Source organism: Apteryx rowi, unplaced genomic scaffold (assembly GCF_003343035.1).
Source record: "Apteryx rowi isolate R43461 unplaced genomic scaffold, aptRow1 scaffold_499, whole genome shotgun sequence".
Lineage (NCBI taxonomy): Eukaryota > Metazoa > Chordata > Aves > Apterygiformes > Apterygidae > Apteryx > Apteryx rowi.
Genome location: NW_020450759.1, coordinates 377,951 through 404,107, shown reverse-complemented (window position 1 = coordinate 404,107; position 26,157 = coordinate 377,951). Strand labels below are relative to the sequence as shown.

The window sequence follows — 26,157 nt, the reverse complement described above, 5'->3', positions numbered from 1 at the left end:
TAATTTTGTTCTGTAAGCAAGTCTTTACTATGAATTTCTTCACGTATTTTAAACCCAATCTCAGTCTAAACACTCATCAAAATTCTACAGAATCCAACAAAATCATAAACATATCTAAAAGAGTCTAAGTTTTCAGTTTAAGATGATAGTTTCAATAAACAGCCAAAGCATATTCAGGGCTTTGTCTGGTTTATAGTTATATTTATGCCTTTGTGTAATGACATGCCCATCACCTATTATTATCAAGTTGTGAAAGGTGGGAAATGCAGGGAAACACTAGTGGATGCTGCAGACCCAATGATTATATGAAATATTTAGTTAAAATATACATCTTTGGGGCTCCATTTCAGTACTGTATTTTACTTAATATGATAAAGAGATGATAAGTATGATAAACTGCCTAAGTGCAGTTGCGTCAAGTCAATACGTGGAGGAAAAAATGCTGGTATTCAGCTGTAGAACATGGTGTCAGATTTCCATGTTACGACTCATTGGTTTCTTAGTATGTTTTACTGTGACTCCAAGTTCTGGAGAGGCTGACTTATTGAGGTCCTGATACATCTGATCATTCATGAACTCTTGCACTTTATGTAAGTTAAGGTACAGACTCAGGTCAGTTATTCATGTAGTTGTTCACTTAGCTTGGATACTTTTCTTTATTTCCCACCTGAAACTACTGTATGATGTTGTTATATAATGTTTGTTTAGAAGCCGCTATTGCATCTTAATTTATAAGCCTATAAGCTGGTTGCTTTATTATGGTACATAGTTGTGAATTGCTTACTTGGTTCTCACACATTGTGAAGTTTATTTTTGTTACTGTTTCTAGAGATCTTTGACAGTTACAAGTTAAAATTGAAATAGATATTCAGCACTTTTGGCAGAAGAGGACTTCTGCAGAAGTAAAGCTTTCTCTTCTTTGCAATAGAAATCAATAATAAAAAAACTAGAGTGTTCTATTGCATGATCAGTGAATATTCTGCCCACTGGCAGATCTTGGTCACCGTTGCATATTGCCAAGATTAACAACAAAAACAACAAAAACAAAAAGGCTGCATTTTTTCTTTTGCCCTAAGTCAGAATCTATATACTTTAGGTTTGAGTTTTGTATCCCCCATTCCTATAAATATCATTAATTTCCCATAGAGTTCTTGATTCATTAAGCACATAATGCTGTTTTTCCTGATTCTTATTTTTCAGTGAGAATTTTCTGAGAATTGTGCCAGTTGCCAATTTTACATTGTGCTTTGTTAGTCCTCAGGGTCAGAGAGCTATGCATACTTGGATAAATGTAAATCCTAGAGCTGTGTAGCAGGTCTATTTTCAACATTCACCACTTCAGAAGAAAGTAGAGGATTTGTGAATATACAGTCTGGGTTTCAATAACTGTTAACTCAATACTTCCTCAGACTGTAGCTGTTTCATTTTTTAATCTCATTTGAAAGAAAATATTTCCTTGAAAGTAGATTTGCGTCACTGGCATTTTTTTCAGGGAATCACTCATATCCAATAACTGGCATTGAAATATTGCCATAAACTATGCAGCAGGTATCATTGGCTTCATAAAGGAAGATATTCATCCTGCTCATGAAATTCTTCTAACTTCCACAGCCCCTCACCATGGTGCCCTGCTTTTTCCTCTCCTACCAAGTCATCACCTTTTTCTCTTCTCTTCCTCTGTCAGCTGCAGGAGTCTACGGTCTCCTACCCAGTACCTTATGGACAGGGGCAAGATGAGGTGCAAAGCCCCAGTTCACCAGGGAAGCTGCAGGCGGTTGTTGTTAGAAGTTTGCTGTGGGTTCAAATGAAGCAGCAGTGTGGGCAATGTCTTTACTACGGTAACGAAGCGGTAGTGGAGGTGTTTGTATGCAGTGGGAGAGCAGGTGGGAGAACAGAACAATCTGTCATGTCAGAGACACTGCAAACAACGTACCGGTTTGTGAAGTGTGTAGGGAAGGGGAGTGGGGAGCCGAGAGAGCAGAGCGGGCAAGGCCTTGTGTATAAGTGTAACAGAGGTACTGGTAGCGGGGACATGATTTACATGGAATTTTACCATTTCAAAACTATGGACTAGAGTTTGCACAAGACTTTTGGCTGGAAAAATATTTTTGAAATGGTAGTAGTCATGAGTGGTTTCTCTCAGAGCATGATGGGACAAATTCAATATTTTGCCTGCTGCTGGACTGGGCAATCTTGACTGTGAAGAGTCTCTAAATCTCAGGAGCTGCTACTGTCCTGTGTTGAAAAAAAAAATTAATAATTTAGGACTAAAACCCAGGTATCTCACCACAGGGATTTGTATCCTACCTTCAGAACTGTTCTTTCCTTCTTAAAAATTCTGGATTATTTTATATAATGTGCACTACTCTTCTAGCTTTTTGGCTATTATGACCAAAGAGGTAAGACACTTAAATTGAAGTCTACCATCTTCCTTGTATGAAATAGAAGCTGAACCAAAATCTACTTGTAATAAAAGATTCACAGAGGTATCTCATAACTGAAACACTACAATTTCTTGTCAGCCAGGAATTTGCTCCTATGAATCCTTCCTAAATCTGCATGCATGAATCCTATGAACACTGTATTCCCTATTCTGTCCATGTCATTTTTGTGTTTGCATGCAGCTATGATGTATGGTGAACACTTTGATTTAACTAACTAGACACTGGGGTTTTTGTGTAAAAGCAAGAGGGCAAATCTTTATACATTTAGCAAGTATGTGATGATGCAAACCCTCCTGAGAATTTAGCACTTTGGCTCTTTAAAAATCCATATGGGCTCCTATTTCCATTTCTAGGAACTTTTTAAGGAGCCGTTTGAGTATTTCTTAGGAGTCAGGTATCCTTACCTTCAGCTTTACAAGTCGTTTTTGAAAATAAGGGGATTTGTAGGTTGGTGGCATAAGCACATTTGTAAATTCTTTTGCTCTTATATTTTGCAAAATATTTCATGTTTACAGAGCTATCAAAGTAGCTGGAAAGGTATTATCAAGTTGAAATTCATATCTGGTTCTGGAAAATGCGAGAAAGTGAATAGCCAAAGAACTTTCCCTGAACAAAATTGATTATTTGATTAGCAGTCTTATTTGCTAAAAGACATGGGTGATATGAATGATAAATTAGGAAGGGTTGCTGTAATTACACAATAGTTGTTACATGCCTGACTGAGCCCTATTTGGCTACTCCCAGCCCTCCCCTTAACTAAACTCTGAAAAGCATTTAATATGGAAGGGAGGTTTTCTTTGGCATTCTGTACCTTTAAAAGGACTTGCTTTTGTATAACTATGCTTGTAGATTTATATCATTAAACTCTCTTGCAGAGGAGCAGGTTGATGTATTACTAGAAAAATAATTTTCAAGCCAGTTCTCCAGCTGGCTTACTTTATTATTAATTGCATATCTATTATTTTGAGAAACTGTTTCTTGTAAAATAAACTAAAGTAGCCTGTAGAGCTCCTGTTATTATTAGTAAAAATAATAGCTGATGAAGCCACCCGATGCTCTCATGAGACAGGTATTATTATAGTAATTATACTAATGAGTAAAATGAGGCACAGAAAGATTAAGGCCAAATTCAACTGAGTATGAATTGCCCAAGGTCATAGAGCAATCAGCTGTACTGCTGGGAATCGCACAACAACAAAACAACAACAAAACAAATCCTGAATCATAGTCAATTACTTATTCACAGAAGAATTAACTTTTGAAAAAGTTATTTTTCACATGGATTTCCTTAGTCTTCTGAACAATAATATCATTCTGTGTCTTTTGTCAAACAAGACCTTCCTCTGTTCAAGCAACTCTATTCAGGAGTTCTTTATAAAACACGAGGGAATTGTTAAGACTCTGTCTCTGATTAACACGGAACGTCTTTATCAATGATTTACAGAGGGGCACGGTACTATTCAGTAAACAGAAGATTTATAAAAAGTGATAGTCTGCAAGGGGATCAAAAATTCTCGTAATAGTCCTAAAGTTACTCCGTAAATCCCTTCTGTGCTTTATGTTCTTTGGTTCATCAAGTACCTGTTGGTAGCACAGAAAATAGGTGAAGCCCACCCTTTATCTTCATTTTTCTTTTTTTTCCCTGCTTCTTTTCCTTTTTTTCTAAAGATGGCAGATTTTTTAACACAACGATCTCTCTGATTATGTTTAGACTGGAGACTGCTGATATTTAGTATGCTAAAAAAACATGCTTGAAATATGGATGCTTTTCCTAGTACAAGCTGTCTTTTGATATGTATTGATCAAAGCCTGTCCAGATAGCAATTGTTTATGTTCCTTTTTTGCTCAATCTTGGGTTGCTGTTCTTACATCACTGATAACCCATATATGATTCCAGCCATGCTAACAGCTTATGTTTATCAGCTGTTCTGCACTGCCCAAGAATCTGGTTCAAGAAGAATATAAAAAACTGGAACAAGCAAATCAGTCTCTAAGCTGTTGATTTGACATTATTTCACTTACTATAGTAACTATATTGTATAAAGATGTGCAGCTGTTATAGCAAGCAAAATAATGTCAGATTAAGACACTGGCACAGCACATCTCACTAGCTTTTTGTTCTTCCATCCTATTGATTACAGTATCAGAAAAAATTAAATAGGAAGAGACCTCTGCTGGTCACCTAGTCTAAACTTCTGTCTAACAAAGGGATAGCATCGAAAACATGATCAAGTTCCTCGGGATCTTATCCAGTCAAGGTTCAAAAATCTCCAAGCATCTGTACTCTGGGAACCTGTTCCAGTGCTTGACCACTGTCATTATGAAGAATTTTTCCACATTTCTATTTGGAATCTGCTGTGCTGAAGCTTGTGACTGTTGCCACTTGCCCTTTCATTGTGCTTCTCTAATAACACATCTCTGGCTCTGTCTTTTCCAAAACATATCTTTAAGAAGAGAAAGAGAGAGAGAGAGAGAGAGAGAGAAACTGCAGTTAGATGTCTCTTAGCCTTCCTTTTCTTGGGCTAAACAAACCTAGCTCCCTTAATCCAGCCTCATAAGTCAGATTCTCTGTAGTGTCTCTCTGCTGCACCTTCTCCAGTTTGCTGACGTTTCTCTTGTACTGGGGACCCAAACCTGAACGCCCTCTGAACAAAGCTGAACTTCCAGATGTGGTTCCAGAAGTGCCAAATAGAGGAGAATAACTTCCCTGGACCTGCTGGTTATGCTGCAGTATGTGACTAACCTCTGTTACTGCACATGTACACTGCTTATTCATGTTATCGGCAGGACCCATAGGTCCTTAGTCCTTTCAGCAGAGCTTCTTCCTGGTCCCCAGCCTGTATTCATGCACTGAGTTGCCTGGGCCCAGGAGCAGCATTAACGTTTGTCATTGCTGAATATCATGATATTACTGTTGGCTCATTCCTCTGCCTTGATGAGGTCCCTCTGAAGGGAAGCCCCAACCAATCTGCCTCTAGTTTGCTGTCATTTGCTAAGGGTGGATTCTGCCCCACTGTCCAGGCTGTTGATGAGGATGCTAAGCAGTATTGGAGAACTGACCTATCTAAACTTCAGGAATAAGTTATTCAGCAATATTTCAGCTCTGCAGTATTCAGCAGCAAGGGCTTAAATGAAGTCTTTGCATGCTCCACAGATAGAAGCATACACTACTCTGTTCCTTATGACTGCCTCAGGATAACAGATGTTGGTCCCATCAGGTATTCATTCTGTCAGCATCTATTTCTGTAAAAGTAGCTACCAGGCAAGATTCATATGAAGGTATAGTTGGCTGGGTTGTTGAATGCAGTTTGCAATTCAAAATCCATTCACAAATCAGTATGGGTTCTTGTTTATTAAAAAAAGAACTTGTGCTTTCTTCATTACTCTTAATAATTTCTTTGTAGGGTGCAGTGGTAAAAGTTGCAATTGCTACTGGCTGAGAGATTTTGTTGTTTTTATGATGCCATTTCTGTAATGTTTCCCACATATGCCCAGTGATCACCTTTACATGTATTTTGCATTACATGAGGCAAAAGCCTGATAGAGTTGCGGGTTTCCATGGCAACAGGTATAATTCTATTTCCTTTGTTTCGTGCAGGGAGGCAAGGGGCTGCTCTGTTAAACGGCAACACAGGATTTCAAAAGGACAGAATTGTGGGGCCTGTGGTCAGGCAACTGCAGGCAACTTTTGCCAGGGGAAAATGGAAAGGCTGAGATATTGTCAGAAAATGAAATTAAATGGAAGAAGTTGACAGTTGTAGGATTTATTGGGCTGATGCATGTATGTTGAAAGACACAGCAATTTAGAAGCGTGTATCTGTTTCCCACTTTGCAATTTGTTTTCTTAATTTGCAGCTGTTTATGTTATATTAGTAAACCTGCACCATTATAGAAACAAAGCTGTTTCACTGGCTTCTTTTATCTGCAGAAGTTTGGGCTGTGATTTAGAGATTCTTGTCTCTCATTTTAAGTTGTTTCAGAACAAAAAAATTATTTCCAAACATCTCTTTTGTATATTTATTTAGAAGTGTGTGTGTTGCTTTTAAATGATTATTACAATTTATTGCAATTTTAAAACTCAGTAATGTCAAGAATTCTCTGTCTGTATACATCTATATGTGATCATGATGTGTGGGCATACACACTGAAAAGGATTAGTCTGTTATTTTTAAATACCACCTTCTCAGTTGATCTGAAATCTATGAAAAAAACACTGAAGGTAATGGAGTTATTGAAGTATATAGTAAATGAAATAATAAAACTAAAATGTTTATTTGTGCATTCATATGCACAAACAAGCATGTTTATTTAGGCACAAAATATGTAAAAATATAACATCTTTCAAAATTAAAACTGAATAATTTATATTCATGGTCATTCACATGCAGTGTATATCCTTGATATGAATAATTCAATATATACTTGTAATCATTAAAAATAACTAGTTAAAAGGAAGGAAATACATCCTTTTGGAAGATATTAATCAGTCATGTCAGAGGGCTTTGCTACATGATGGTAATTTTTAGGTATTCTGGGTCTGTCATTTTTTTCTTTTTAACTCAAATGTCTTTGTATGACATGCAAAACCAACTTCTGATATCAGAAAGCTGAGGTCAGCAAGACTGTATGCTATTGTATACTGGAGTCATGCACTGATAAGCTTAATGAGGAAAATTTATAAAATGTTATTGATATTGTTTTTGCAAATATTTAGAAAATTGTCTTCCTGTCATTTTATTAAAGATAATTGGTACCAGCAGTTTCTATGTAACCAAATGAAGTAACAAAAAGAAGAGTGATTTCCATGAAGATGTATTACTGGAGACTACTGATCTGGTCTAGACTACAAAAGAAAAACTTCATTAGCAAGTTTGTGAGGTCTGAGGTATTTGCTTTATTGGAAAGCAAGAGTGAATGCTCTTAATTCAGATTCTAGTATTATGTTACCAAAACATGTATATGAGCCTTAGAATTTTAAATTTTCAGCCCCAGACTCCAATGATCTTTTCACAATACTCAGATAAACTTTGCCTGAACAGGGACATTCTGAGTTCATCCTTACTTTGCCTTTCTTGCCACATACTAGAGAGATTTTTTGGAAACTGTTCTTCACCAAGAGACATTTTTTCATGCTATGACTCTTACCTTACCAGCTCTAAAACTGGCCAAGGCAATTTCTGTGAAGTCAGAAGGGCTGCCCATTCAGTACTCTCAAGTAAGATATTGAGGACTTGGCACTTTGGGTGTCCCAAATCCCTCTTTTAAAGATCTGTCATACCTTTGAGCAAGCCATACTGTGAAACAACTCGCTTACTTTGAAATCTTCTCCGATGTCAATCAGCTTGAGGTAAGACATGAGTACCTTTGTCAGAGAGAGGGATACCCAGCAGAGCAAGGACAGCAAAAAGCGGAGGAAGGAGGGCAAGACAGCTGTCACTGATGGCAAGCCTCACTATTTTTGACATCGACTTGACACACTTCATGAAAGATAGTCTTCTGGAATACCATAAATCTCAAGTTGAATTCCACTGAAAAAACTTATTCCTGGTGAAACATGCCAGCCTTTGTGGACAGTCTCTTTCTTGGACTTCTCCAGCTGTTGCATTTCAGTTCGTTCTTTCCCACACCAACTGATTTATCTCTACGTTATTCAGAAGACAGCTCTGACACTCTCCCTTTTCAGTTTAAAAACGGCTCTTTCAGTTTGGAAATGCAAATGTTGCTTTGGCAAACCAGATATTATCTCCTGTACTTAACTGGCCTACTATTAATGCCTTAATTCAATAAAAAAACCAAACTCCTCTTCTCCCAGCCCTTCCATCATTGACTTGTATTTTATATCACCCTCTAACAAACATTTATAATGGAACTGATGCAGATAATTCAGTATGTGTTTCTAAAATGAGACAAAAGAATAAATGAATGTTTCAGTGATGAACTGCTTGAGATAAATGACCTCTAGAGCATATCTTTGAAGGTTAATCTAATCCAACACAGTTTAAGCTGACCTAAATCACCCCCCTTTCCCTTTAAGTGTTCATGAGACAAGGTGATGAACTGCTCTAGGACTGTGATTCATTTCCACTTTTTACTTGAAGAAAAATGTAGGGAGGGGGTGTTGTTCTGGATTTTGTTTTTTATTTTGGGGTGGATTTTTGCTCTGATCCTCTCCATTACCCATCTAAAAATAGCTATACCTTTAAACAACTGCATCAGTACTGAGCACTTTCAAAATCCAATCCATCTTTATTTTTAAAACCTGAAGATTTTGCCCTGGATGATGGTGCTTAGAGAAATTATTTTATCGTTCTACTCAGTCTTATCCTGAAATTGTATACATTTGCAGGTCATGTTGGTAAAAGCTGCCATTTCATGGTAACAGGAAGGACAATCAATATCTGTAAATAATGTCTGTGCACTACTGGATTCTCTACTATATACATTTATTGAACCTTCTGCCATCACTGTATTTAGTATCGTTCCCATGGATGGGAAACTTCTTTCATGAAACAAAGAAACAAAACCAGAATTTTCGTAACAGAATATGGGTGAAGACACACCTTACTGATATTCAAATAATATAATCCCAATGCACCGTAAAATCCAGCTACTTTTCTCAACATTAATCCATTCTGTCAGACAAAAATGTGATCTGTTATGAGTGTTCAGAGGATAGGAAAACAAACAAACAAACACATGCTTCTGCCAGAAAAGGAGCAAAATGTCCCAATTCTCTCTTTATAGTGTGGCCAAGGAGATCAGAAAAAAAATTTCAATCACTTTATTATTCATACATAATATTATTCCACAGCCAAAGAATAGTCATCATCCACCCTGGCACTGCAAAGCAGTATTATTATTTTGAGGGTTTTTTTCCCTCCATAATCGATTAAAGAAACTCCCTAAAAGGTCATAACAAGGTTAGAATAGCTCCTGAAAAACTGGATGCTAGAAATATGTTGTTATAAAGGTTGAAATCACTGAAATGACTTTCACAGCTAGCTTTTATATAAGTCTTTTCAGAAGAGATGCATATATTTGTGATCCTTTGCCAATATTGTGTATTCTGTCAGGAATAGCATGCTGGTTAAAAATGTAAAAAGAAACATAAAGCAAGTTATAATAAAGGTAAAGTATGCTGATAGCTATTTGTGTTTATACTATTAGTCAACATCTTTAAGTAATGAACACAGTCCAAATAATACGTGATTGTTTCATAAGCAACCTAAGAGATCATAAATAAAAGGTTATGGGAAAATCATAACAGTCAAGTAATTATTAATAACATATCACCAAAGAGAGGACTGTACCGATTGGACATTCATAGGAATATATCCTGCATCCAATTCTATTAAGTATTTTCATAGAAATCCTGGATGAAGGCACAATCTTATTATTAAACCAGAAATCCTGAATGAAGGCACAATTTTATTATTAAACCTGCAGATCTTAACATGGATAAAACAATATGGAAGTGGGTCACTGAAGAGATTTAGAATTCAGAGATATCAGCTGGATAAATTTCTGTTTAGAACAGAAAAATAAAATTCAATAGAAACAGGCAAAGCTCTGTGCTTTAGAAAGAATAATCTGCTTCAGAGTACTGGGTGGGAACTGTTTTTTTGTAGAATAGTTCTGTGTGCCCTAGTAGATCAACAGCTGAACATGAGTCAAAAGAGTCTGCTTTTGCAAAAAAAGGTAAACATGACACTTCTTCCTTGGTCATTATTTAAAGCTTTATTTTTTAAATATGTTTTACATCTTCCCTCTTGCTTGTGATATAACTTAGGCTCAGCTGATGCTACCATTTAGAGTGCGTGATCCTTAAAATCCTTAAACTCTAGTCATTTCTCTTTGTGAATACAAGTGAAATGAATCAGTCCTTTTCCACTCTCAGCATATGGACACTTGATAAGTGAAATATATTTCTTGACCCCTTCTTCCTCTTCAAAGCATAACACACAATAGAGCCTTCTTTAGAGTTATAAAGAAAAAGAATCTAGATAGTGGAGGAGATTTTGTTCCTACTTCTGCACTAAACTTTAACTCTCATTAATCATCTGTGACCTGTTTCTCTTGCTATTTGTTTAAAAACTATAATGAGAATGGGAAATGAGCTAGTCTTTTTTATACATAATAAAATAACCTATTTCCAAACTGTACCTGTAAAAAGCAACTTCATTTTATTGCAGGCTAAAAAACTGAATGAACTGTATATTACTCAGTTCTTCTCCCCAAGCCAAGCATTTTTTCTGTCACCTTCAGTGTTTTGACTTTTTTAATGCAAAAAGAAAATGAGAGAATATTATGCTAAACAGATCAAAGCTCAGAGCCCTAATAAATGTAACAGGTTCCATTCTTGGAATTGTATTCTTTATTGAAATCAGAGTAATAAATCTATTTAAGTCAGTGGAGTTGGCCTATGGGAATTAAAAGTAAATTTAGTCTTTAAACCTTGTTTCATGAAAAAACAGTAATGAAAAATATCGGGAACAACTTACAGTGAGACATTTATAGATTTTTTTTTTCATTTCTATTTTAACCAAATAGTCCTTTAAGAATTATAAAGTTGTTGCTGGCAATGGAAAGGCTTTGTATGACTAAAAAGATTTTGGATAGCCAGGAAAGAAAAGCAGTGTTCACCATGTGAAAGGCATCTTATCCAAGAAAGATTCAAATAACTGGAGGAAACCTAACCACTTAGCAATTTCATGTCAGATAAAGCAAACATTTCAATGATGATTTTTTTTATGTTCCCACCAAAAAACCCCAGGGTTGATGCGATATTGATGTATGCATTTCTACTTTTCTTTTCATCCAAGTTCTAATTACACCATCATTTTCTCCCTCATAAGTTGGGCAAGAAAGTCTGGGTTATGTTTTTCATTTTCTTAAGTCTTACTACATTTGGGAGATATTTATAGCAAAATCATTCTAGATAAACGTTAGTTTAATGCTACATTATTGTATTAACATGCTTGATTTGATATACTAGTTTTGTTTTCCTCTATATCTCTGTAACTAGTTACAAAAGATTAAGATCAGTTCATTGACAGAGGAAAGTATTTATTTCTTCTATGTGCCTGTGCTACCTCTGTTATTATGAGTTGCTTCTGCACAGCTGATGCTAATGCATCTGAGCCTGTTTTGCCAGCTCCTGAGGAGAAGGCTGGTTTTGCAAGCAACAGAAGAATATAGTACCCAGTGGCAACTTATATAAGAAGGGACCCATGTTGAGAAGCCTAGATTTAATTTTGTAACTGGTAAATAAGGTTGAGGAGATAGGTGAAATCATTTTTAAAGATGGCTTTTTAAATTGATGTATTTAAGTTAAATTAAGGGCAGGAAAAAATAAATGTAGAAAGTTGAGGGTCTAGATGTTTAGGGGAGAAAAGAAAATGAAAGGTTATTTACTTGGTTTTCCACAGGGAGATGTTCTCTGTTGGAGTTAGCTGATTCAGAAAAGGATTGAGCACAAGTTAGTTGTTTTTTTCTGAGGCAAAGTAAGAAGACAAAGGTAAGAAGAGTATCTAGGATAAAGTCTTTAAACTTATCCAGCATGATCTCTTCCACTGGTCTGGAACACTAGGACCCTCAAACCTGAGTGACTAATTATCTAAAAAGTAAACAGTTCTGGGTCATCTTCCCTGATTTGCACATTGTTTTTTTAACATTGTTAACTAACAGACGTTCATTTACACTTGTGGAAAATAGATCCTGAAAAGGTAGATCTCTGCACATTAAGCTGTAATAATTTATATGGCAAAAAGCTATTTACCAATGTATGTATAAATGATTTTATCTATGTTTATATGGTTGTTTTCTTCACACATTGGTTTCAAGTTTTTCTTTGAAACACCCACTGTCTGGCACATAAGATGTTCTGTGAAGAAAGTAGGTCTCTGCCAGTTTATTTTCCAGTTTTCTGCAGTAAAATCTGCTGAAAAAATCCAGTTTTTCAGCATTTTTTTTGTAAACAGCAGTTTGTTCTGTCATTGATTATCATTTGCATTATCACTTGCATTTGACCAATAATGTTTTTTTTAATATTGATAAAAAAGATAAAAAGCAAAATCTTAGTTAATAAGAATCTAGCAACTAGTAAGATTAACTTCATGGGGAAATTAATATGATATTAAATTATCATCAGTTATATATTACATAAGATTATAAGATATTCAATTATAATGTTTATGTTTATATTTTAAGGTTTCAAATTAAAAACAAATTGACAATTTTTTAAAGTATTTTAAAGTTTTCTTTTTCTAAGGATGACGTTTCATAAAATATAAATTGCTTTTCCTCTCCATGGAATCCCCAAAGAAATCTAGTTCGTCTGGTCCTATGGTACTTAGCATATTGTGGCGAAGCATATGTGAGGTGATACTTCTTGCCCAAAAGCTGGTGTCAGAAGTTGTTCCCATATTAGAGAACAGGAAAGGAGGAAATACAGCACTGCAAATGCTCCCGGTGTGATTTTTGTACTGCAGTGCTTCTTACCTTAATTTATAGTAAGAATGAATTTTTTGAGTCTTTTAAAGCCTTTAGTTTTGAGACAATGAACCGTAGCCAAAGTGGTTCTCCTTACTGGTATTAATTTGTTAAGAGTGTGTACCGATAAAGAGCTTTGCCCATTGCTTCAAGACTAGAATTTAGCTTTTGTGTGAATAAATTATGAGGGAATCATGTGTATATTGAAATTAATTGATATTATGTATTTTTCTTACCCTACAAAGTCTTGTTATACTAGCATAGTAAAATAACCTGCAGAATAATTCTTAGAATGTTTCTTATTGCCTTGTTCTCCATAATAAAGGAACCTTTCTAATTTTATAAACTTCAAATTGTCAAGTCTCCTCCAAAATATAATTCCTGTGATAAGACTTTTGAACTTTTCTTAATGGAGGAAATCTTTCAGCAAGTTCTTTACATCATATTGAATAGTTTCCATTGGTGGTCTGCACCAGTGAGAAATAAAATGTTATATTTGGCAATAAATGAGCAGAAAAGAGATTAACTGTAGTAAGGGACTCATTTGGATGACAATTCTCAAGAAAGCAACATCTGAAGTAATTATAATAAGTTGATCTGAAATCAAAACTGCCACGCATCAGTGTGTCTTAATACTCAAAAATGAAATAATTGTACTGTCTCCAAAATGGGGGGGTTATTAAAGAATAGCATGAGTCTGCAGATGTAAAAATGTTTTTTTTAAATTTGGCATTATGATTCTGAAGGAGGAATCCCTTGGAGTTTTTCATTAGCCTGCAATAAATGATCCAGACCTTGGATGCCTTCTGCGCTGCAGCTGGACTTGCTGAAGATATGGGTTTCAGGCATAGCCTTTCAGAGCACCACCCTCACCTTCCTGGCCTTGCTCCTGAATTTAAGGGGTTTTCCATTCTAACTCATTAAGCACAGACACTGGTGTTGATCCTTTCAGCCATCCCACGGCATGCTCCACAGAGTATTAGTGATTCATTAGATTCTGCAAACTACTTTTTGCATTTTATATTTTGTAAAGCCAGAGATGGACAAATTTTGCAGATAAATTCTGTTTTCTTATAAACAGAGATAAGATGTATAGATCTCTCCAAAAACATTGTCTGCATGCAAAATCGTCTGTCCTTCCACTTTTTCTGTCTCTGGGTCGCATCTCTAGAACATCTGGAGACAGAGCTCTCCCTAATAGAGTTTACATTGCTCCCATCAGGTTTCTCTGCCCTTGCTCCTGTATACGCACACACTTATCATGCAGCTCACTGCTTTGTTAAATGAAGTCCCCTGGACTGGGGAAATTTGCTCTTGAGGCTGTAGCCTGCTACTGGTGTTGAGATGCCTGCACTTGAATGGTGGATCAGGGGATTAATGACTCCTGGTTGCTAATTCTCTGCTAGTTGGCTCAGATTTTCTCTGAGCATCTTTCTGGATAGTCAATCCAATATGCAGGTTAAATAACCAAAAAGAAGTACGATTGTAGAGGGGTTCCAGATTTCAGGCATATTCTAATCCATCACTATTGCAAAGTTAAAGAAGAAAATAACAAAATCCTGGCAGCAGCAGGAGTAGCTGTAGACAAATAGGGACATATTCTTACATGGTAAGAAACCTGTGCTTATAAACTTAAATATCCAAATATATTCTTGCAGGGCTTTCCTGAGCATTCCCAGTGCTGATGCTTGTTACATACTGTAAATGACAATATAAAAACTACAGTAATTCAGTAAATTGTATTTTCCTAACAACATTGGTGCAATTCAAAGTATTGAGATTTATTTATCAAGTATGGTCATGTATGATCTGTTGTTTGCTTTGGTTTTTAGCTCCAGACCAGTCTGTCTGAACCATTGACATTATCCAAGTCAATCTCACTTCCTCGTAGTGCATATTGGCATCATATCACCCGGCAGAACAGCGTTGGAGAAATCTACAGTTTACAAGGTAAATTCCTTATAAAAAAATGCCATGTCCATTAACTTCCTTCCATTTGACCAGAATTCATGCAAATTGCTTTTTATTTGCACTGGTTGTTTTCTCTGTGTTTCAGTTTAGCATTTGTCAGCAACCTCAGCAGGATTCCCAAATTTACATAAAGCAGATTTCTTTTAGTCATTTCATAAACTAGGGGTGAAAATTTTTCCCAGAATCACCACATAAAAATGGATAGCCAATTTGGCACAATGTAGCTTCTCAGTAGCTAATGAATGCCAGGGTGTTTTAGTATTTTTCTTCCAATAAGACTGTGTATGTATTTCAGAAGCTAACCTCAGGGTGCCCAATTAAATCTACATAAAGTGGCTATATGAATTTCAAGACTAAAACTAAATAATTCTAGGAATAAAAGCTACTCTTGGTGAATTTGCTTAGAGAGTCAAATATATGAACTGCTTGGTTTGGCAAACTTATATGTCTGCTGTACATATGTATGTTAGTATATATATGTATATCATCTTTTTTTTCCCTCCAATTCTCATTTGTATATTTAGATTCTAAGCTATTTGTTTAAGATTTTAAATGCTATAATTAACATAACTTGATGATGATGATGATTTACTGCTCTTAAGCTGAAATTGATTGGTATCTTTTAGGAAACTGAACTTTTTATTACATTCAAAATGTAAACCTTAAGTAATAGTATTGTTTTCACTTTAAAAAAGAACAAGCTGTTGTCAACATATTCCTTTGTATTACTTTGCAGGGTCTTAAGGATTTCATTTCACTTCTCTCTTAATGAGCTGTTTGCATAATCAATTTACAGTTAGGATAGGAGGTTAGAAATTGCTCAAAAACAAGAGAATCCTGTCCAAGAAAACATATTACATGCTTTCATAAAAATAAGTGAAATGCAGGATATAGATGAAAGATCTGAGATGTTTTGCATTGTAAATTATCACAGAAATTAAAATCAGCAGGTGAACTGTGAATTTGATGGATGACTCATTAAAGGGTACAGCATTTGTTTCTCCTAATCTCCAAACAACTAAGGCACAAAGTGAATTTCTAAACAGGGTCATAGACTTACAGTCAAATAACACTAATGGAAAAAAAAAACACCTTCCAGAAGTTGTCTGTGAAAAATGTTGTACTTGTAGATCACCTATTCCTCATATCACTGATATTTTTGTATGGACACAATAGAATTAAAAAAAAAAAAAAAAGTTTCTTTGTAGAGCCGTTACAGTTCCTCTTGTTATGTTCTTGCTGGGCTTTTCCTTTGGCCAAAGGATAGTAAACATGCATTATAATATTTATGAAGTGAGAGAAATATTTGGAACATTGTTCATTCTTTGCCATATCTTTTGTGTCTCATAAATGGCCACTGTAAGTCAGTAGAATTTTAAGGAAAGCAAAACTTTGTATATGGAATAATATCTCAACATGTGTATCAACTGGCTTTGCAGGAGGCATCATGTTGGAATTGTATTATTAAAAACACAAGAATACTACTTTTTGGAAGTATGCAGATTTTACTCACACTTCCACTGAAACATGGGATTAATGAATACTTCTGAACTTAAGATTTTCACTTCTCTTGCATGTACTATGGTGATTGTAACTTGAGAAAGCATAGTAGATTTCAGAAGAGACTAGTTCAGTTTTATCAGTGAGCTAAGAAATGCATCCAAAGGACAATTTTCTCTCCCTCTGATTGCACAAGTTTAACATGCAGTAATATTATTCATTATCCATAGTGAAGATCTCTTTGAACTGTCTACAGCAATGCTTACAACCAATTAAAGGCAAGGTATTTGTGCAGAAGCCTAAGGGAGCATGAAGTATGCCTTTACCGCTCAATACCTGTTTATATTGGTAGTCTTTGCACAACAGAGAGATACTGATCGCCAAAGCATCAGCCTGCAGACAAAGGTGGAAAGTGGGTACAGAGGGAGCAGAATGTGAGCATCACTTCCACCCTCTCTTAGTACAGCAGCCATCTGAGATGGACTGTTGCCATGGGAAAAGTCACTTGCTGCTGCTCTGTTCTCTTACGAGTTTGAAAAGGTAAGCTACACCTTCAGAAAGGACACTTTTTCTCTAGAGCATAACCCATCAAACTCAGTTCTGCACTTTGTGTGTATTTATGACAAAGTTTTTTACATTCAAGAAATGAACATGAAAATTCCACATTTTCTTCCAAATGTCTTGTAAACTCTAAAATAAAATTACTTGGGTGGTGCCTGCCCATATCCAAATATCAGTAAAACAACATCCAAACTCACTGTTAAATACAGTATAAAAGTGTTTCTGTAATTGCAATTATTTCAAACTTACAGTCTGAAGTGACTGGTATTTAATTAATAACAGCTGGTGATGTATAAGGAGAAATGAATATGTGCTCATACTACCTTAGATAAATTGGCTCTTTGGGAGTTATTTAGCAGTAGAATTTAACTTAATTAGTAGTGTGAGTTGATCTGATAATGAATATGCTGTGGAGTAAGAAGGTGGGTTTAAAAAAAAAACCAAAACTATATTTCAGAGGAGAAAAAGCATTTCAATAAATATGTATTGGGTTTATCATTCTCCATCTGCCCATGAACACTTACACATAAAGACCTGAAAAGATTAAAAACCTGAGTAACAGTGCTCAAAGATCACACATTTCACAAAATATCTTAAAATTGGGTGGGCTGGACTCTCTCTTTATAGATCTTTTCCTCCTTATGTGTCTTCCTTGCACTTTTTCAGTCCTTGATTACACTACTAAAATAAAAATAGTATTTTAGATGTCTAATTAATCTTGTCAATAGGAGCAGCTCGGCGGCTGGCTTTTACCGGTGCAGCCCATCACCATGGTGCAAGCCTCACAATAAAAAGGGGAATCAGCGCCATATAGAAAAATAACACAAAGTTTATACAGCCATCAAGCTGAATACCGGTCTAAGCTTCTGTAGTAGAGTGATTTCACTTAAAACCCAACTGATACCCGTGGCTTTACAAATCATAATGCCTGTTTATAAAGTTTACATATAATCCAGATCGTATTTTTAAGACCTTACAGACTTTTAACATAAAATAGTTTGAGTAATGGAGAAAAAAGAAAATTGTTTTAATCTCTCTCATAATAATCTGATCTTTGTGCATATGCAAGTAAGTCTTAAATGCATTGTACATTTTTTTATGAATAATAGATTACTGTGTAAAGAATTAGACCCCAACAGAACATATCTTGCATTAATATATTATGCTCTCCTATACTTACAAGAATACAAAAATCAAAAGCCAAGAGCAACTCTGTCAACTAAAATCATTGATAAGAAGCAGAAAAATATAAGCAAAAAAAGCATGCATGTAAGCATGAATAAAAAATGTATCTACCTTCATAACTCATCATTTATTACTATTAGTCTTTGGCATGTGGTTTGGCACTGCTTCACAAGTCACAATATTAAAAATTGAGAAACAAAGTCAATGTCATCTTATACAACAAAATATAATGGATAGCATTAATGCATGTTATAATTTAAAATTTTGCATTTTGGAGCTTAAGTTGGCTTAGAATGAAAAAGGATTGCAGAATGAATTTTCAGCTAGTTGAAACTTAATATTGTATTTCTTGCTCTAGCTCTAGAGAATTTAGATACTACAAATTTTAAACAGTTTGGATAGTTTTAAACAAATAAGGCCAAACAAAATTTTGGCATAGAAACTCGCATTAGCTTTTTATTTGCATTTATAGAAATCTCTGAGGAAATTATGTTCAGAAAATCTAATTACAGTTTGGCCCTTCTCCAAGAAATTCAAAATTAGGAATTGCTTTCAATCACCCTGTTTTGGTTGAATCTGGTTTGTGTTCCCCATTTGGACTTTGCTTTTGCTATCCATACTCAAAGTGATGAACAGCTACCCACAGAAGTAATCCTTCATTTCTGTGAAAGTACTCACATAAAGAAGTGTGTACTTGTATAAGGATTACACCAATAACATCTTGAGTGTTTTCCCCTTAAAGAGAACAGTAATGCTTTTTTTCCACAGTAAACTTAGAACCAAAGAAATTACTTACCACATTTTGTTGTAAATCCATGACACAGTGATTAAATAAAACTGAAAATATACTCTAAATGTGCCTGCTAAGAGCTAGATTCTCCAATTTTTAAAGTCATGGAAAATTTTCAAAAAATAAAACTATAGTCTTCAGTGGGACAGGATTTAAGCCAAAAGCAGCACTTAAAATTGTAAGTACATGTCAAAAACAAAAAGACCCAGAAATAGAAGCTGGCCTCTATGAAGTTGATAGGAATTTTGTCTTTAAGACAATTGTCTTTTGTATTTAGCACTAAAGATGCAAGAAACATAAATCCGCTTTTGCTCATAAAAAGAGGGGGAACCTATGGCCCCTCTTTGGCCTCAGTAAGCCAGCCTGCAGCGCTCCTTTTATTTTGGCCTTATTAGGTGAGAGCCCATCTTTTTTTTTTTTTTTTTTTTGGAATATATTTAAACCAGATTAGCATTTTGTGTTGACCAATAGAAGTTAAAGGTTTTATATTTAAAAAGGAGACAGAGGCATATGCAAATTATTTCTTCCAGCTACATAAGTTTCCAGCCCTTACAAAGTAACAGGGCTGATATATCATTAAAAATAATCAGAGAGTATCCAAGTTCCTAAATATTTAGAAGGGTTTGAATCATTCTGTTCAATGCTCCTTAGGCTAATCCTTCAGGAATTTCCTATGTGTTTCTGCAGTTTTCTGCAAATTAAAGTGTGTAAAATGAATCAGAGGACATTCATCATTTTGGCATTTCCATTGTTTGTTCATATGCCCAGCAATGGAGTACAGAACTCATTTCCCCATCTAATCTTGATGCCAGAATGGTGTAAATGATACAAAATTTTAGAATGTATCTGTTAAACAAATCTGATCATTCAGTTACGTTTCAGTAAGTGTCTATCAGCAGCTCAGGCAGAAATGCTTCATAGCCTCTCACCTTGCCATTTCCTTTGCTGAATCTTTCATCAGGACTTTCACATTAGGAAAATGAAGCCTATGAAATTTGAAGTATGAATACAGGACACCTGAAACAGGATACTTACTAAGTACAGACTATAGAAGATCCACATTATTTAAAATTACTGTATTATGTATTCTTCTTTAATCTTATGCAGCAGATTTGGCCCTTTTCTTTTGATCTTGAAATTCTGTGCAAAATAATACATTGCTTCATGGCTTGTTAATTTTCTTAAAATAAATATTAAGTAAAAAGTGAATTTTATATTTAGGATAAAAATACAATTTAAAATTAGATATTAAATACTAAATAACTTCTTTTTTAACATTTTATATGTTATTTTTTCTAAAGCCATTTCATTAAGGTTTATATAAAGGAAGCGTTAAAATATATTCCTGACCATTTATGTTTCCTCATTCAATAACTGCACTCAAGAGTTACTGTAATGATGTTGTTGATTTTTCCTTTTCCTTCGTATGTAAAAATCAAAACCTAAAAAAAAAATCCAAGGCTTTTTCTTATCTACTCCACATGGACTCTATTATAGGTAGACTATTCAATGTTTTTTTTCTTCTTTCAGAAGAAAATCTATTTTGCACTTCTTGGAGACCTCTAATTTCATGAGTTTACCACTGTCTATTTAATAGCAATTTGATTATTTTTTTGTCTTTTTGCTTTTGCCAAGAGTTTACCATGCTATATAAAAATATTTGGGCTGTCATTTTGCAATTATCTGCACTGACCTAGGGGTATTGTCCATATCCTGTGCACACTTTTGTGAAATCATTTTATGCAAGATTGCATTGTTAAACAGTTCTCTAGTGTTTTGCATCCAGATATTGATAACACAGTAATGAAGTCTTTTCTATATATCCCAAGATAATCTAACCTCATTCCTCTCTCTTAATTATTTTAAAATGTTCTTTTCCTCCTCTCTCTTGAGACACACAGACAACCCTTAATGTTTTAGTCTAGTCTCACTACAAGTCTGAAATTGTGATACTTTTCTTCCTCTAGAAAGAGGACAGTTTCCAACCTGTGATCCTTGGCTCCATGGGGAGGGAGGGATGTATTTCTTCTAAGATGTCACTTAGAAAGTGCCAACAAAAAATCATATTCATACATGCTACACAGCAGTCTATACTTCTACTGGAAATACACTGCGGCTCAAATGTTTCCAAGTATTAAAATCAAACCAAAAAAACCTCACTGATTTGGATAATTATACTCCCTCTCTTCGTGGGGAAGACATATAAAGTGGAGGAAAGTAACAAAGTACCAGACTGTATGATAGGCCACATTACTCTTTTGATAGCATTAGCTGCTGGTTTTTATTATGTCTGCTATCAAATTCATTTGCAATATTTGCAACAAAATTGCATTTATAAAACACTAACATAAAACAAAAGATATTTGGTGGCACTGATACAGCAAGAAGCTTCATTTTGAAGTTCAAGAGCACATGTGAGAACAGGAGAGAAAATGTGTACCTACTTAGTATTATTTCCTTTCTCTCTTTTTCACTCATTGTGAAAGATGAATATTTTTAGATGCTTAATCCCCAAAATGAAGCAGGATGGAAGGGAAGAACACATTATATTTTCGTCAAGTTAGTATATGTTCTGTTAGTATATGCCCCTAGAAACTCCCGGAGGAAGCAACGGCTCAGCAATTTCTCGGTGAGGATTCTGGCTGTTCCCCCATTTCTCCCAGACATGGCCTTGGGGAAAACAGAGAATTTCGCAAGTGGTTTTAAAATTTAGAATAGGTTTGAGGTAAAATTTACTGCAATAATTTGAGAAATTTAGATGACGATTCAACAACTGCAATTCCTCTTCATATTAGTATCCTCTCCAAAAATATTTGCTATGAAGTCTTATTATGATGCTTACTCTAATAAAAACTAGACTGATTTTAAAATGGCATATTGGAAATGTGAAGAGTCTTATTCAGAAGCTAGTAAAGGTAAAGAACTTCATTGTGTTTAACAGTGATTGCTATAGCTAATTAAGAGCATTACTGACAAGTTCTAAAGAGTATCTTGACATATTCCTTTTCGTTCTGATAAATGGTTGCTGAGGTAAGAGGTTCTTACAATTATAAGCCATGAAAAATAGGGGGGGGAAGCCAAAAAAGATTAATAAAGCATATCCTGTTGTCAAATTCTAAAGTTCTGATTTCATTTAAGGCCTATGTTGTGATACCCTTTCTCTCAGTAGATGGTCTTCCAGTGAGATCACATGTCAACAAGCTTATTCCCTGCTAGACCAGAAAGCATAGAAGTCACCAGTCTTAAGTTATTTTTGAAAGCCCAAACAGTGCAAAGAAGAGCAGTTAAATCTTGGGTGTTTGCTCCCTCCCTTCCAAAAAGCAACAAACATAGTTTTTCAATGCAAACTACACAGATTTTGTCTTTGATTAATGACTTTATGAATATGTGGTGGTGCTAGCTTCTCACACAGTGTTAGTATGAGAAGTATTTTAATGTTTCACAGAATCACAGAATGGTTGAGGTTGGAAGGGACCTCTGGAGATCATCTAGTCCAACCCCCCTGCTCAAGCAGGGGCACCTAGAGCACATTGCACAGGATCGCCTCCAGGCAGCTTTTGAATATCTCCAGAGAAGGAGACTCCACCACCTCTCTGGGCAACCTGTGCCAGTGCTCTGTCACCCTCACAGTGAAAAAGTTTTTCCTCATGTTCAGATGGAACTGCCTGTGTTTCAGTTTGTGCCCATTGCCTCGCGTCCTGTCGCAGGGCACCACTGAAAAGAGTCTGGCTCCCTCTTCTTGACACCCTCCCTTCAGATACTTGTATGCATTGATAAGATCTCCTCTCAGCCTTCTCTTCTGCAGGCTAAACAGGCCCAGCTCTCTCAGTCTTTCCTCATAAGAGAGATGCTCCAGTCCCCTAATCATCTTTGTAGCCCTACGCTGGACTCGTTCCAGTAGTGCCAAGTTTTGCCCCGGTCTACCTCTTACCAAAACCCAGAATTTTTATCCATGCTACTGATTGAAGCTGGATTGCTACAGTCATCTGATCACTCTGCTGTATCATAAAATGTGAGAAGGACCTGCATTGTGCCGTGTAGTTCAGGCAGAGAATGTGCCACGGGGGAATGGGCACCACCAACTCCACAGCTGCTAATTGTCAGTCAGTATTGGATTGTCTGAACAAAAAAGGTTTTGTTACGTTTATTCTAAGAGAAAATTGAAATATTTGACAAAGGTCGATTTTGTGCAAACTGTATTTTTCTATCAAATCTTTTCACCAATAAATTGCTTGCTCTAGCAATTGCTATCTTATCTTATGTTAAGTAGTTTTCAAAGTTAGAATCAAGATGGTTGTCACTAGGCTTAAATATTTCATTTGTGTACTTTTGAATGAATTGAAATATGATGACAGACCATATCTTCCAGTCAAACTATGACTCCAAATCATGGATGCATTAAAAGTCCTTAAAAACAAATGAACAAAAAACCCCAAAAAAGTCTGTGTGGTTTGGGCAAAAACTACCTAGGCAAAACAAAAGATTTTCCTTTAGTATCCATTTGCATGATACTATAAAAATTATAAGCTTTTTCTGTCAATAATTAATTTTAAAAGAAAGTAAAAAAGGCTGAAATTGAGACATCCTATTGAAAATGTTCACAAGAATCATTAGAATCTAGAAAAGTTGTAATTTTTGAAAATAGGTGAGTATCATAAGATCTCAAATATAATAATCTTAAGCTTCTGTAAGACTATCCATCATGTATATTCCACTTTACTGATCTTCAACAATATTGAGATGTCAATATTTGCAGCATATGACAAAGTCTGGTGTTATTACAGACCTATTTGTTTTCTCGGTAATGACAATTTAAACACGATGGACAACATACTCACTATGTTCAATTCAATTGAGCCATAAGAATATATTCTTTAAAACTGCATATTGAATTTTAGCTGTTCAAAACTGATTAAAAAATCATAGTATTATTCAGTAGAGGAAAAAAAAAGGAACGTTCAAAAAAAATCTCTTAGAAATTCTTTCATTCTCCATTTATTCAAAAAGCCTTTTCATCTTTTTTCATCTTGGTGAATGCTTATATCCTGCCAACTTCTTATTTGATCAAAATGATGCATTGTAAGACACTATGATAAATTTCACAGAAGAAAGAACTGTGAATAATAATAGGAATTTCATCCCAATTCAGAATTAACAATCTTTCACCAAAGTTTTTAAACTTTTCCCAAACTGGAAGTGAGACATAGCTGGAGTCTGCAGGCTCCTTGCAGCTCCATGCCTGCATACTTGAAGTAAGTTTGCTGTTTAGCTGCTGGATACTTCTTTATCTTTGTCCTTCAAAACTCTGTGAAGATACCTACTGGGAAAGGATTTTAATAATGAGTTTGTTGGTTTGAGTTCAAAAACAAATGAAATATTCTGAGTTATAAAGTTGTATGGAAGAAAAGAAAATGTAGTACTGGACTGGAAGAGAGATAAGAGAGACAGGACTTTGTAGAAATTGTAGGAAGAGTGGAGTTAGCTGTTCAGGGACAGATGGTTGGGTACTGTGGATTTACATTAATAAATATGAAAAGTTCTGTCCTTCCCTATGCTCTTACTAGTAACGTCCACATGAAGGGCTTAGCACAGAGTAGCAGAGCAGTGTCCTGTGAAGTCATGCCAACTCTAACTACAGACTGGAGGTGAGGCCCTCAGCGGTATGAGTTTTTAGTTCAGATGTTGAAAAAAATTCAGCCAGAACTGTTGAAAACAAAAATTTTTGTTCAGCAAAGGCCTTACTTGGAGAGCGAGATTGAAGTGAAAGGATCTTTACTACTCTCTTTAATGACTGTATGTTATAGTCCCGTCATCTGTGAAGTGTGGCAATGCCAGCACTCCGTCTAGCCTGAGGACAGCGCAGCATTGCAGCTGCCCACCCACTCCTCCCCAGTACGGCAGCCTCTGGAGGGACTGCTGGTCTCTCTGAGCTGGTACAACTGCTCTGTCTGCTACTCTGTAGACCGAAACTAAGGCTCTGGCTTCTCTCCACCTTTTGTCTGCCTTTGACTTTCATTCCCATTCACGGGAGAAAGTGGGGCCTCGTCCCACCCACCTACTCCTTCGGGAACTGACCTTCGTGGGGCTGCCACTGCCAGTGATGAGCCTCCTTACTCCTCGCCAAACTCTAGTGAGCACTATACAGTCACCTTCGACTGTTCCCAAAACTGTTTGACATGAGCTGAGCTAAATAAACAAGTGGAAGTTAATCATATTTGTTATTTTCAGGCATGCATAGTAAAATACCTACTGAATTAACAGGCTACTTAGTTGAAAATTAGCTAACTGTGCACAGGTGTATAAGATAAAATGGCCCTTTCTGGATGTCTTCTAAGTACACAAGATCTGTGGCTAGCTCTTTCTACCTATACCACTACCACCACTGTCAGTGCATTTTTATCTTTTCTGAAACAAATATGAGTTAACAGAGGATTTTGATCTGTTGTTTGGTTTTGGTTTCCAAGAAAAATACTGTTCCCCTGCTTACAACATTGCTCATTGCTCTTGCAATTTATTAATTTGCTATTATTAATGCTATCATTTTTATTCTCTTCTGTATTCTATATTCTGTAATTACTCTACTTCTGTAAGAGTTCTGATTCCCATTACTGGGTATGGTGTCCTTTCATCGAAGTTAGTGAAAACTGCATCAAGCAGGTTTGTATTTTATACCTCATTTTCCTACTTTTCGAAACATGAGTATGAATATATAACAATAATGCAACATTTTCTCCCTAAATACCCCCACAAACATGCTAGAGTAGCACCTCTGTGTCCATATACTTGCCTACATCAGGCATCAGATTTCCTACTTTCTTGCTCATGGACTGATGACATCAAACCAGGGGTGCAGGTACCCAAATAAGCTTTCTATCTCCACTCCTCATCTACCTAAGTCCCAGTCTGTGGGAATATTCACAATTAATGTTGGTGCTGAAAGTACAGCTCAGAGCCTATTTACATAAATGGTGAAGCTTGATTATTATAAATGCAGCATCTATTTGATTGAATGATTGATGACAGACTTTGGCCACTTGTTTTCTCCATTATTACTGTTATATTGTTCCTGGGCATCTCAGCAGTTTTTCAGGGCTTCTATTTGTGAGATGACAGTCCTATCGTAACAAAACATTTGATGTTACAAGCATTTTATGATGGAAAAGATAATCTGTTCTGGGTTAGGAAATGGAAATGTATTTCATTTGGTTTTGTCAA

The 26,157-nt window shown here is 35.6% G+C and overlaps 1 protein-coding gene across 1 annotated transcript in view; it reads left to right on the top strand.

Annotated features, from left to right (window-relative positions):
* The window catches only part of DOK6 (docking protein 6), a 252,006-nt gene that overhangs the window by 194,123 nt on the left and 31,726 nt on the right, over positions 1-26,157 (top strand). Inside the window, exon 7 of the mRNA XM_026079293.1 lies at positions 14,768-14,885. Coding sequence (XP_025935078.1) covers positions 14,768-14,885 — 118 coding nt within the window. The remainder of the gene's footprint in view (positions 1-14,767; positions 14,886-26,157) is intronic.